At 41.7% G+C, this 13,261-nt stretch overlaps 1 protein-coding gene across 6 annotated transcripts in view; it reads right to left on the reverse strand.

Moving 5' to 3' along the window:
- Positions 1-164: 164 nt before the first annotated feature.
- Positions 165-13,261, reverse strand: part of SMARCD3 (SWI/SNF related, matrix associated, actin dependent regulator of chromatin, subfamily d, member 3) — an 84,833-nt gene continuing 71,736 nt past the window's right edge. For all 6 annotated transcript variants that reach the window (XM_053999654.1, XM_053999662.1, XM_053999644.1 and 3 more), the window contains 5 exons: positions 12,559-12,656; positions 7,926-8,061; positions 5,737-5,859; positions 4,366-4,467; positions 165-4,268 (listed from right to left, as the gene is read on the reverse strand). In XM_053999654.1, the coding sequence (XP_053855629.1) occupies positions 4,215-4,268; positions 4,366-4,467; positions 5,737-5,859; positions 7,926-8,061; positions 12,559-12,656 (513 nt within the window). In that variant the 3' untranslated portion in view covers positions 165-4,214. The remainder of the gene's footprint in view (positions 4,269-4,365; positions 4,468-5,736; positions 5,860-7,925; positions 8,062-12,558; positions 12,657-13,261) is intronic.

The following is a 13,261-nucleotide window of genomic DNA, read 5'->3' on the forward strand; positions in this document are numbered from 1 at the left end:
CACAGTTCTTACCTTTATCAAATCCAATTAAAACCTGCAAATGTTTGCATGTCTTTGTGTGCATTCACAAGTGAAGAGAAATCCAAAGCTAGAGTTCATTATCAGGACCAGAAAGAAACCAAGGTACGAGACTTCATTAGGATACGTAAGATTAGCGCACGAGATACAAAGAAACAAAGTATTTATTGTTAAAAGCTCTTTGATGAATCACTCGGCATCATACAATGGATATGGTGGCTACAGAGTAGAGGGAGTCTCTCTCCCTTCCCCCTTATTCTTTATACATGTATTTGCTCACTCTCACAAACCCACTGTTGTATTTTTTAAATGGAGTTCCTCTCTTCAATGAGTTTGGAAAAGATGTTTATAATACAGGATCTGGCAGAACAGACACATCCTATTAAACAACAGAGCAGTTACAGAAAGGAGACGGCTTTCTTTAGGAAAAAAGAGCCTTCTTTCCCTCCTTATCTCTTTGCATTGCCTTAAAAGAGTTCTCCACATGAAACCAGACCAACAACCCCCAAATACCTGATTAGCATTTTGGCAAAATTAGGAGCCCTAGGATATGCACCAATATTGATTTAAATACTAATATTTTCACTTGGCTTCCACAGGGGAAGTTCTAAACAATGTGGTGCAAAAAACCTGCCAGCCAAGACGATGTCTGCACTACAGCTACCAACCCTGCTATGTTGAACAACTGAATCCCTGCTGGTAACAGTGAAAATGCTTTGACAGCGTGTCTCAAAATTATTTGCAAAACTTTTGGTTCTGTCCTTGCCTCCCACTTCCTAGGCTACACACCGAGACTGTCTCTCCCACGAGAGACACGGTGTGTGTCTGCATACACAAATGCACACAAAATGCACAGACTCACGTGGGCTGTGCTATTTCCAAGAGTAATTTGCACATTATCTTATGCTGTGTCTTTCTGGTGCTTCAGTCATACTCTGCCCCATTTTTAAATTTCCTTTCCCACTGTTGTACTCTGCTCTTTATTCCACAACTGAACATTTGCTTCCCCTTCAATCTCTAAGAAACATTTGATCTGATTCCTGCCTCATGGCCAAAAACCCAGAAGACTAAAAAAAACCTGTTTTTAGTCTGCCTGTTTCTAACCTGCCACGTCAACACTTCTGCTCCAAGATACATTTCCCTACTACTGGTACTCCAGAATTCCACTGAACTCTTTCCTAGTTTGATGCCGTATTTTCTAACGATGAATATTATCATCTATACATGAATTACTTCTATGGACAGAATGTTTTTTTGCAGTATGCATAGATTTGTATTGTATGCTGGCAACTGAAGACCCCAAAACATCTTCTTGTCATCTTTTATACACACAAAAAGACAACCATCCTGAACTTAAAATAAATTCCTCATTCACAGTCTGCCAAAATTACCTGCCTGTTCAGTGCCACTACCTTCCATTTTCAGTGCTCAAGCAACACTTGGTCTAGTTGCTTCCAGTATTGCTCCATTATTTATCTTCAAATAAAGTTTTCTTTGTTTCGCAAACAAGCAAGCTCTTAGCTGCACCTGTGGAACAAAGGACAAAATTTTTCTCTCTCTGATTCAGTGAAAGACCTGAACAACTCCCGAACATAGGAAAAAGGCATCAGACTCTCAAATCCCAGTTTAACCAAAGGAAAGACACCTGACAGCTAGTCCTAAGACTCACTGGTAGTGACCAGTCTTTTTTTATAGACAGTGAAATGCAAGAATTTAGATTCTGGACTGCTATCTCCAGTGCCATCTTCAGTGGCTGATTCATGCACACACCCATTTCAATATAACACTGCTGCTTGACAGAGCTTCAGCTTTCAGTGATGCGGTTGTGAACGCTGGCACCAACACCGTATTACTTTTGTTAATTTGCTCTGAAAGAGACTTGGAACCAGATCCATCCAATTAATTCTACATAGACTCTAAAACCAGGCTGGACTCCAGTATGTTGTCAGCTGTGGCAAATGGCTGGTATTGCTCTCAAGTATCTGCCACTTCAGCGGGAAGGCTCTCAAACCCCAGAATTCCCTGGCAGACATTCTGCAGGTATCTATCTCAGTCCCGTGCCCTTCTCATATCCTTGGTATTTTTCTCTGTATTTCTTATTCCTGCAGACTGAGCATATCCCTGAATGTAGCTGCTCTGTTTGCCACATACAGACAAGAGTTTTATACACCGAGCAGCATGCACACAATGGACACAGCAGCATAACAAATATGGAAGCACAGCAGCAGATGACCCCCACTGTTTTTTTCTCAGAATGCTTGTTTGTAGTCCAATTAGCAGAGTCCTAAATTAAATAACGTTGCAAGTCCATCACTGTGGCAACCTCACAGTCCCTCAGTATAACCAGTTTAAGACTGCAGGATTTCACATTTTACTGTGAAAAGAGGGGTTAACACAAAAGGGAAAAATGCCAAGTCAAGCCATTCCCAGTAAAAGGTCTCAGACCATTAAGTACTGCCGTACTTTTTCTCACACCAACAGGTTTTGTGGGAGAGTACTGCCATCACATAAATTCAATCAAAAGTAAATTTTCCAAGACATCTCTGAACAAAATGGATGGACTAAAAGCTATGGCACTATTAATGTGAAAACAAAGATATTAAATAAAGTGGTAAAGAGAAGACTATCTCTTCTGTGACTGAAGAGAAGAAACTTTTAAGTCAAACTAAGAAAGAAATTGGCAAAGACAGCAGAAAACACAACACTAGAGAAAAAAACGCATTTATTCAGAAGAGCTGCCTTCCTTCCGTACCACATGCGAATTTGATTCTCTTTCCAAGGAAGTGTAAGAAAGGAGGTGAAAAGGAGTAACCTAGAAGAGGATCTTGAGTGCCACATCAAATGGACAGTTATACTTCGGCAGCTGCTTTTTGGAGTAGAAATTATATTAGGCCTTTATTACAGCTCATCTGTGCACTACAAAAAGTGAGGAGGGGAAGGATTTAAGGAAGATGTCCCTGCTTCCAAGAAATTGTTCTGTAAATTCTCATTATCTGAATTTGTCATACATTTACAAAGAAGATGATTTCCAAGGGATATGTTCTCTGTGCTATTTAAGGCTGATAGTGCTTTATAACTCAACAGCATCCAAAATAACCAGCATGTATCATGTATGGGAGAGCTAAATAATTCCTAGTAAGAGGCAGTTCACCTGTGATCAAAATGTGAGATCAATCCAGGGACTCTGTTAACATCTTGAAGTAAAGAAAAAACTACCATGTGACATTAAGTTAAGCTTTTTGGATTCTACACCAAGAATTACGAAGTTATTTTCAGTGATGAACCCTACAGGCACACAGAGAAACATTAAATAATCTGGTATTTTACATATATACTTATTGTTAATATCTGCTGTGTTCAAGGCAGGCATCAGCAAAGCACCATGACGTTCTTTTAGTTTTCTCAGAATGCCTCATGTGTTGCTAATACCAGTGATATTAAGGATGCATAAGAAGCTCTTATCCCAGGAATGATCCTCTTTCTCTCAGTACAGTGTACAGATCATACCCATCTAGTGAGACGTGATTCAATCTACTTTTCACAGCCAGGACAAGGGGAAGAGAAATTATTTGTATCTGCAGAAGAGATGGCCTGACTATATGTCTTTCTTCCAGACGAGCTCTACGTTCCAGGATGCAAATGCTCCTAGTTTGTTCTTTCAGATGGTGAGATAGCTTCTTGCGTTGGTCCGGCTCAAATAAAAACTCTATCCAGCAATATAAAGCATTCCACAGCTAAAAGAAAGACTATCTTGCCTAATTCCAGATAAGTTACTGTTTGAGACTCTTGGGTACCATAGGGTAAGATTTCATTTATTTCTCTAAATCTGTAGTCTCCCAGAACACCTATCTCAACCTCCGCCATCGGTGCCACCATGATTCTAAGCATAGCCCATTAGGATTTGCTATGTAGTGTCTAACTTTCCACTAAAACTTAACAATGTGCGTTGATGAGTGAACCTTTAGTCTTCTTTCACACTGGCACTTGTATGGTGCTGTCTCTGGCTTGGAATGGTTTGACACCTGCCCTGGGCAAGATTTTCAAGGGTCACTCTAAAGCTGGTGTTCTGACTGGTGTGTTGACGGCACATTCTCATCCAGTCAGGAAGCAGGTCCATGTGTAACAGTGAGCTAAGTAACACCGAGAAGTCCACTGGTTTGGCGGTCATGATGCCAATGGAATTTTGTGAGCAGTACTTATGTGTTACGCACTCCCAAAGATTGTTCCAATTCCTGTCGGCGCTGCTGGATCTGAAAGAAAAAGACACACTGTACAGTTTAGCAGATTAAATTGCTCAGTGGCAAGTGATGCATTCATTAGTCAGCAGTGTGGATATTTCTTTCATACCTTGCAGTAGAAATATCTGCTCACAGCTTCTTGAGACCATGGCTCGTGATAAAATTCAGCTCTGCGTTCTTCCTCCGGGTTTCCAACCACATCAGTCATCACCTGTGACAAAAATGAAACCATTTTTCACCATAGCTCTTCTACTACATAGAGAAACTTTCAGATTTGCCCAGAGTGAAAATTTATCTACATTACACATAAAAATAGTCAGAACTGCTCTCAAAGCCCAAAGCAAATGGACAATGTGTGCTTACTGCCAAAACAGGATCATAGAGCGATCAAATGGTTTGCGTTAGAAGGGACCTTTAAGCTCCTCTCATTCCACCCCCCTGCCATGGGCAGGGACACCTTCCACTAGGTCAGGTGCTCCAAGCCCTGTCCAGTCTGCCTCCAGGGATAGGGCAGCAGGGGGTTGGAGCCGTTCTACAAAAAATAGAATTCTGATGACTATGTCTCCAGCATCACATAATCACAGGTAAATATAGTTATTGGTATATTTCGCAAAGCAGTGTTATGGAATCAGAACTCTGTTGCCAGCAGGGCAGCACCTTAACAGAAAAGGCTCTTATGGGACTAGTTCTCAGTCAGGGAAAACTCTGAACAATTAATCCAAGTATATCGCTAGAGAAGCTCCACTGCACCTCTGTTTCTAAGTTCCTCAAGTCAAAGTCTGCTTTATTTAAACATGCTTTCAGATGCCTGTCTCCTTTGAATACAATATAAATAGTAATAACCATAATCTTAAGAGTAGATTTTGGGAAGACTACTTAGTTAACAATAGGCATTTATATAAGAAAGACACAATGATTTTATTAAAATAATTTAATGGATTCAATAATACAACTGATTTAGAGGCATGTCAGCTAAAGACAGAAAATGTGAAACCATGAGGAACAAATTATTAATTTTTGCTGTCAAACAACTGAACTTCTTTACATTTGATTTCTTGCATATCTCAAATATAAGCTCAAGGACAGCTGATAAGATTAAACCAACACTCAAATTGTGTTCTCGTACTATAGGATGCTCCTGCTGAGTTTTACACAGCTTTGAATTTACAGAATACGTCAACAAGGCCCTGCATTTTGAACTTACTGTCTGGCCACAAACTGACCTACCACTCCCATGAAACACCACTGTTTCATGGAACTGGAATACAACCTAAACTACCTTTCCCCAACCTAAACTATCTTTCCTTTCCTAAACAATCTTTCCTATCTTCTCTGGGATTGTAGTAGTCCACTCATTGTCTGCCTTCCACCAATCATCCATCCTAGATGTTTGGCTATACACTCTATGCACATTTAGATAAAATTCTTCCATTCTGGTTCCACTAAGATTTTTCAATGTATTTTTCAAATCTTAGCTCACCTTAAGATCCCTGCTTTGGGACCGGAGAAGGTCTTGGATGTATCCTTTGGGATCCTTGGAGAAACTCAGCATAAAATCACGTTGTATTTTTAGCTGATTTATGGATTCAATTGTCTCATGAATCTGACAGAAAAAAAAAACCAAAGCGGATATTCTTTAATTCCTCCCATGCTCCAATGACCATCAGGTCAGCTCTGATACTGTCTTTGTACTCCTGGTAATGTACAAAGGTGACAATTCTACACCACAGACTTGTGCAGCCCTTCCTAGGGCTTTTTCAATTCAAAAAGTAGCAGCTTAACTGCAATCCTGCCACTACATTTTGGTCTCACTTGTACTTCTGCAATACAAGTATGTACAGGATTCTCCTTTACTTCCTGCACTGAACTCCTGCATGGCATGCAGAACTAAGCCATGTCACTGCACAACGTAATAATCTCCTGTGTAGAATCACTCTGCCTGCCAAGACTGGGATCTTTGAGGAAAGGTGCTACATAAATATGCAGTTAAGCAGTGCCCAGTGCAAGAAAGCAGTTATTCCCCTGGTTACCATCGTGATCACATCTTCAATATCCTATTGTAATCCTTAAAAACTCTAGCAGTTTCCTGATCAAGTCCATGTCAAATGAATAGCCATGACTTCTAGATTTTTCTTAAGAGAAAGCCTGTAAAAGTCACGATGGCTGCAAAAAGAAGAGCGTGAACAATGAGAAATCATGATTATGGAAGGTTTATAGAAAATTAATCATATCTTTAGAAATACTATGGCAGAAATCTTAGCTAGTGGGGAAGAATGAAGAGTGAGGAGCAGTCAAGATCCTATAATGGATAGTCATCAAGTATGAACGGGAGGACAGCTCATGAATCATTTGCACATAGACACACACAGAAGCAAACTTTTGCTGCCCTGTTCCTCTAACATTCTATTTTGAAATAGTAAACCTATCTTGCTTAGTTTCATGTATTCATCTCTTTTGCCAAAACAGCTAAGGTGACCAAGCATGTGGGAGAAAATAATCATCCCTTGATCTGGTTATGCCATCAAGGCCACCAGTGTAGCCACTACATTGTACGTTAAGAGAAGAGAACTGCTGTCAACTTAAAATCATTCCTTCTTTGGGAAAACGCTGTAGTTGTGCGGAGTGAACTCCACATGTGCCAAATTCCCAGGAGGGGACTCCATGGCAGCACAGCAATGTGATGCACAGAGGGTAACAGGAGCAGCCCATGCCCATTCACCCAGCAGTGACTTCAGAAACTTCACTGATCACAGTTTGCCCTGTGCTGTAGCAAATATTCAAAAAAAGACGCGACACAGACAGGGGAAAAGGTGAGCGGGACCGGGAACAGAATAACACTATGCATGCTGCTTGCAAGCTTATATAGGCTGGGAAACAACTGACTGAGCAGCTGAAAAAGACCGTCCTCAAGAGCCACAACAGAAAAGACACTGCAACAGTTACCAGAATGCATTGCATTGCTGGTGCCCAGACCCCTTTTAAAACTGCATGAAGACCAGAGTTTAACACACTTGTTTGTATTAGCAGTAAACAAAGAGAACTTGGGCCTTGCTCTGAGAAGGCATTTTTGTTTATCCCTTACTGATTCAAATCAGCCATTGGAACACGCCAGAACTGGCTAACAGCCCCTAGGACACGAATCCCTAAAACAGCCTGCAAAACCCACCACTGCCTTAAGACAGATATTATTATTTGAAGTGCACATGATCCTCTTCCACTAACACTTAGAACTGCCAAAGTGGTCCAAGTGATTTTCCTGCCATGCATGTTCCGTATTTCCACCTAATGCAGAGAGCCATTCTGCAGTTATGAATACAAACCCCACACCTGAATATGAGATTCTCCTAGCTTTGGCTTAGCAATTTAGCAAGATATCACGACCTCTCAATAAAAAGTTAATCATACAGTTCAGGTGGTTCTCAAGCATCAGGAGACTCAGTATACCACCTCTGAAACTCTATCATCTCAACAACCATGTCAGGCCTTGGATCAAATCCTAAGTGGGAATGCCATTCACCCTGATGTATTCCCACTGCATTTGGCTTGAAAACACATGCCCTTAACAAGTCCCCGTCTCACAATATTACTCTCTGACACATGACACCAAACACATGTCAAGCTACACAATAAGTACATGTACCATGGGATACTTTACTCTTGAGCTAATACCTTGTTATCCAATGCTGTTATCTCCTGTTGGTTAGCTGTTGAGAGAAGAAAACTACTCATCTGGCCCTTTAATGGGTCTTCAACTTCTACATCTATGTCATAACAAGCCGTCTTCTTCTGATCGTTGGGGTCAACACTATGGAGAGTATAACACAAGATCATGAGAACTGCCATAATGAATCAGAATTAGTTTCCAACTAGCCCAGAATTCTCTCTTCAATAAAACCTGTTGCAGATGCTGTGAAGAAAGTGTAAGAACAGGGTATCTTTATATATTTTCCTATTCTAGTATATTCTCTCATCTTTTGTCAGTCAGATTTCAAAGACTTTTGAGCTGGAGCTTTTGCCCAGACCATCAAATTTAATTTCTAACATCCTCCTGAGACCTGTTACACTAAATACCAGTATCATTCTTTGGCTTGTCCTGTCCTAAATTTATCTTTAGTTTGCCAACTTTTAGACTTAACATTTACTTTATTGTTAGACTAAAGTTTCTTAACAAGAAAACAGTCTTCAGCGCAGTAGTTGGTAAATCAGACTTCAGTCACTGTCACTTGCAATATAAAAATGCTAGCTTCTCAACCCTACCTGTCAAATGTGTGGGTTGTGTGCATCTGCAGTAGATAGCAAAAAAAAAAAAAAATTGCTCAGGATGTAATTGAGCTTGACTGACTTGGGGGAGCGGAAGAACTTCCAGGGATGGAATTGCAATAGGAGCGTTGTAAGCAGGTGGAGGAAGGTGATCCTTCTCTATTCTCAAGACCGATGAGGACACCTCTAGTACTGTGTTCAGCGCTGGGCTTCCCAGTGCAAGAGAGATCTATGGAGCTACTGGAGAGAATTTTGCAAAGGTCTGTGAAGATGATTAAGGCATTAAAGCACCTCACAGTTGAGGAAAGACTGAGAGGTCTGAGACTATTCAGCCTAGAAAACAGAAGGCTGATGGGGAGGGAACTTACCAAAACCTGAAGGGAAGGTTTAAAGAAGATAAAGCCAGGATCTTTTCAGTGGTCAGGACAAGAGGCAGTTGATGCAAACTGAAACACAGAAGGCTCCTTCTGAACACCAGGAAACATGTTTTTACTGTAAGGGTGACCAAGCAATAGCACAAGTTGCAGTAAGACCTTCAAAGCCCATCTGCCTTTCCCCCAGCCCAGAGAGTCCCATGTTGGAGACACTCCAAAGCCATCTGGACACGGCTGTGGCCAATGTGCTACAGGTGGCTCTGCTTGAGCAGGGGAGGGCATTTGACCAGATGATTTCCAGAAGTCCCTTCCAACCTCAAACATTCTGAGAATCTGTGATGCTGTGGCCGCCAGCAAGAAGATGAGCAGCAGAAGGAAAGCCAGAGAAAAACCCAGGTCCGGGTCTGGTTCTGCCGCTCATGTCGAAAGCCACAGAGAAGGCTCCACATTGTCTTTGGCAGCATTGCTCCTGGCTGAGTCCTGTCCTCAGGCCTCTCAGAGTCCCGAGCCCAAGTCAGGCAGGGCAGCAGGGCTGTGCAGAGGGACCCTGACAGGCTGCAGAAACGGGACGGCACTTCAGCACGGTAAAGTTCAGCACAGGAAAAGCTCTGCTCCTGGCAGAGAATCACACCGTGCAGGGGGACAGGTGGGCATCAGTGGGGTAGAAAACAGGTTGGCAGGAGAGGGCTTGGGCACCCTGAGGGACAGACAACAGTGCAGAAGGAGTCTGAGGGGTAAGGCAGCCATAGCAAAGGTCAGCTGCAAAAGGGGCTCTATTAGCACAGGTTTTGCCATCAAGCCCAGGAAAGAGGCCCTTGCTTGCTACTCCACGCTGGTGAAACTGGATCTGGACTGGTGGGCACAGGACCACAGAGATGTGACACCCTGGAGCGAGGCCCGCAGAGGCTCAGTAGGATGCTGGGGGCTGGAGCACAGACCTGCCAGGAGAAGCTGCAAGAGCTATAAGAAATTTGTTTCTAGAAAATCATGACAGTAGTCAAAAAGGGGGATGCTGGAGATAGCCTGTTTATACTAGAAGAATATCGGAGAGCTATGCTTTGCAGTCTGCTTGTGTTCTTTAACAGTGTGGAAGATGTCTCGCTTCTTTGCAGAAATGGAAATCCCACAGAGGTTATTCTTTTTACCTCTGATTCCAGGTGTGTCAGCTGCAATTAGGAATGCAGCTCAAGAAAATCTCCACTTCTAGCTTGAGCTCAGGTAAGATTTGAGTTCTACCAGCATCTCTATGTCTACTTCAACCCCATTGCATTGTTTCTTCTTTTTCTTCAAAAAGGAAGGTTGTTGGTGCCCAGAGAGCGATTCTACAATACTATTATAATTTCTTGAATGAGTTTAGAACACTTCACATTTCTATCCCTGTGCATATCCTATAAAACTAGAATGAAAAATTGTGATGTACTTGATCTTCCTGTAAAAGGCAGGCCTGAGGATTTATCTGAATTATGAGCACATACATTACAATCACTAGTGATGAAAAATTCCCTGTAGTAGTGTGCTGGTTTTGGCTGGGATAGAGTTAATTTTCTCCATAGTAGCTGGTAAGGGACTGTTTTGTGAATTTGTGCTGGAAACGGTTGGCCACACAGAGATATTTTCGTTATTGCTGATCGTTGCTTGCAGCCTGTCGAGACCTTTTCAGCTCCTCACACCGCCCACCAGTGAGGAGGCTGGGGTGCACAAGGAGCTGGGAAGCGACACAGCTGGGACAGCTCACCCAACTGACCAAAGGGATATTCCAAACCATGTGGTGCCATACTGAGCAGTAAACTGGGGCAGGTGTTCACTGCTCAGGTCTTGCTGGGCATCAGTCAGTTGGTGGTGAGCAATAGTTTTCATCTGTATTGCTCGTAGTGTTGGATTTTGTTCATCATCATCGTTATACTGTCTTTCTCTCCCTTTTACCTTTTCAACACTTCCCCCTGCCCTGCTGGGGAGAGAATGATGTGTGGATTAAGATTGGATTAAACCAGGACAGGCTGAAGATTGGATTAAACCAGGACAGGCAGCTGGCATACTGTTTCAGTGGCTGATTACATTCACTCTAAAAAACTGAATGCAGAGTGACAGGGCAGAGCATTTGTGAGACCCTGTTTTAAGCTTGTCTGGACCAGGCCCTTAAGTATCCTGGATAGACTTTGAACCTGATTTGAGTTTGGATGGGGGAGCTCTCAATGACGACCAGTAATCCGTTCTATTCTGTGACTTTATGATTCAGCGACATACTTCTTTAAGTTCAGTGACACCCAGATTTATTTTAGCTTAGCCCAACACTGTAAAGACTTCACTGCAAAAGTACTACCTGTTCCCAGGAAATGAGTTCTTCCTTTATCCACACCATTACGTCAGTACCATTTAAGATTGTCAGGTGCTGTGTGGTGCACACAGCGTATCAGAGAATGCTGCTAGACACAAAGCTGTAGCTTTGTGACACACACCTGTTCTTTAGCTGGTACATGACAAAAAACACTTCCTCTGGGACCTTTTTGTCATCTCTCTGCCCTGGAAACATAATCATCAGTTCTTTGTCATTTTTCTCTAAGCAATGACTATCTATCTCTGAGGAGCTCAGCTTTTTTGTGGTCCATTAGACAGGTCACTGCATTGTGCCCAATGACAGTACATACACAGCTCTCGATCTGCACGGCCACCAAGCGGTTTTTTCATTACTCTGTTTGATACATTCAAATGAATCAAAAAGCAAACTTTATTTCCATAGCCTATGCAATATTGTAACTTCTTATAATATATGTTACAAATTTAAAATAAAAAGCCCAATTTTAAGCAAATTCAGAAACATCTGCTTAAAAATATATTGTATATATTCTGTAGGAAATCAAATCAGTAACCTAAGTAATAATAATTTTTAAACATCCAGAATCAGAGTTTTGACCCTGACCACAAAAAAACTTGGAAAGGATTGAAATATCTGAACAGTAAAGTTGCAATCCCCAGAAGTCTCTTTATCCCCCTCCTCCATGTACACTGCTGTCACTTAAATAAGGCACATGCTGGAAGAGCCCGAGAGAGCTGAAAGTTGTGTTCATCTGCTACGCCAGGAAGACATCTGTTTTGACAAGGATACAAGAGCTCAGTATCTTGGTCACAATGACCTCCTCTGAATCCAGGCATTCTTTGTTGTTAATCTGTGGAGATCTCTTGACTCCTTGGCATTCTCAGGGTAAGACTAACAGTCAAGGAGCTGACCCAATCCCAACAAAGCATGCATGGACTGGCCCTGCATTTAAAATCACAATGATGTTGTACATTGTACATAATATATCAGTGATTAGAATGATTGCCCATGATACACAATACCTCATCTCAATTTCTTTTTTATCTCTTTTTTTGGGTTCAAACTTTCATTCCTCTCTCCTTAGCAAAAAGCTCAACTAATGGTATTCTAGTAAATATAAAAGCTGTTTTCCATATTCCTAGAAAATTGGTGCTGTGTTAGTGAAAACAATTCGGAATTATACAAACTAGAATGACATATAGAACAAACATACAGCGAAGTCCAAGGTATTCATCTGGAAGTTATAAAAACTGGATTTTGGTCCCTACAGTGAGTGCAGCTCTTTCTGTAGAGTACTGCAGTACTTTAGTGAGTGTTCTGCACAGGACAGTGCTGAGCTGACCAACCAGCTTACCTGATAATGTGGTTTATCACTATCGGGTCTGGCGGCAGCAGTAGGTTAGTGAGTCTCTGAGGAATTTCAGAAAACTTTAGCCGTGGACAGTCAAAGATCTGGAACACAGTAAACGACAAATTTTATTTGTCCAAAGCCCATCTTGCAGTTAAATGAGAAAGTAAGGAATCTGCAGCTCACAAGGAACTGAGGCAATTACAGAAGGTGGTTTTGAAAGCTGTAATTCAGGTTCCTTGCACAGATTAAATTTTTGGTCACTTCTGTCCCTGCACTTTCATCTGGGCTTCCAGACATATCCATCAGGCCATGACAATTTCAGGTGTCTCATTTTTGGTTTAGCTGCTGGAGGGAACAGGACCCTTCACTGGGACATGAGGACGAACTGTATCAATGATGGGAGAGAAGCAAATACTCCCTCTCTTACTGAGGGTTTACAGCAGCATATTGTAAAGAAAATGACTGATTTTTTTTTACCAGAGAAAACACAAACAGTTTGCATTCCCCCCCCCCCCCCCCCCAGGAATGTTTCCTGCAATATTTTGTGCTAAAGAAAAATACAAGAAAACATTTCTGGATTTTAAAACCATTTGCAATTTGTGGGTTTTTCAGGATTACGGAAAAATAAAGTCAATGTGATATTATTTATTTTTAACCAAAGCCTGAACAGTTTCTTTGGAGGGATCCACCCATTTCCAAACAGTTT

The sequence above is a fragment of the Vidua macroura genome, chromosome 1, assembly GCF_024509145.1.
Source record: "Vidua macroura isolate BioBank_ID:100142 chromosome 1, ASM2450914v1, whole genome shotgun sequence".
In the NCBI taxonomy this organism is placed as follows: domain Eukaryota; kingdom Metazoa; phylum Chordata; class Aves; order Passeriformes; family Viduidae; genus Vidua; species Vidua macroura.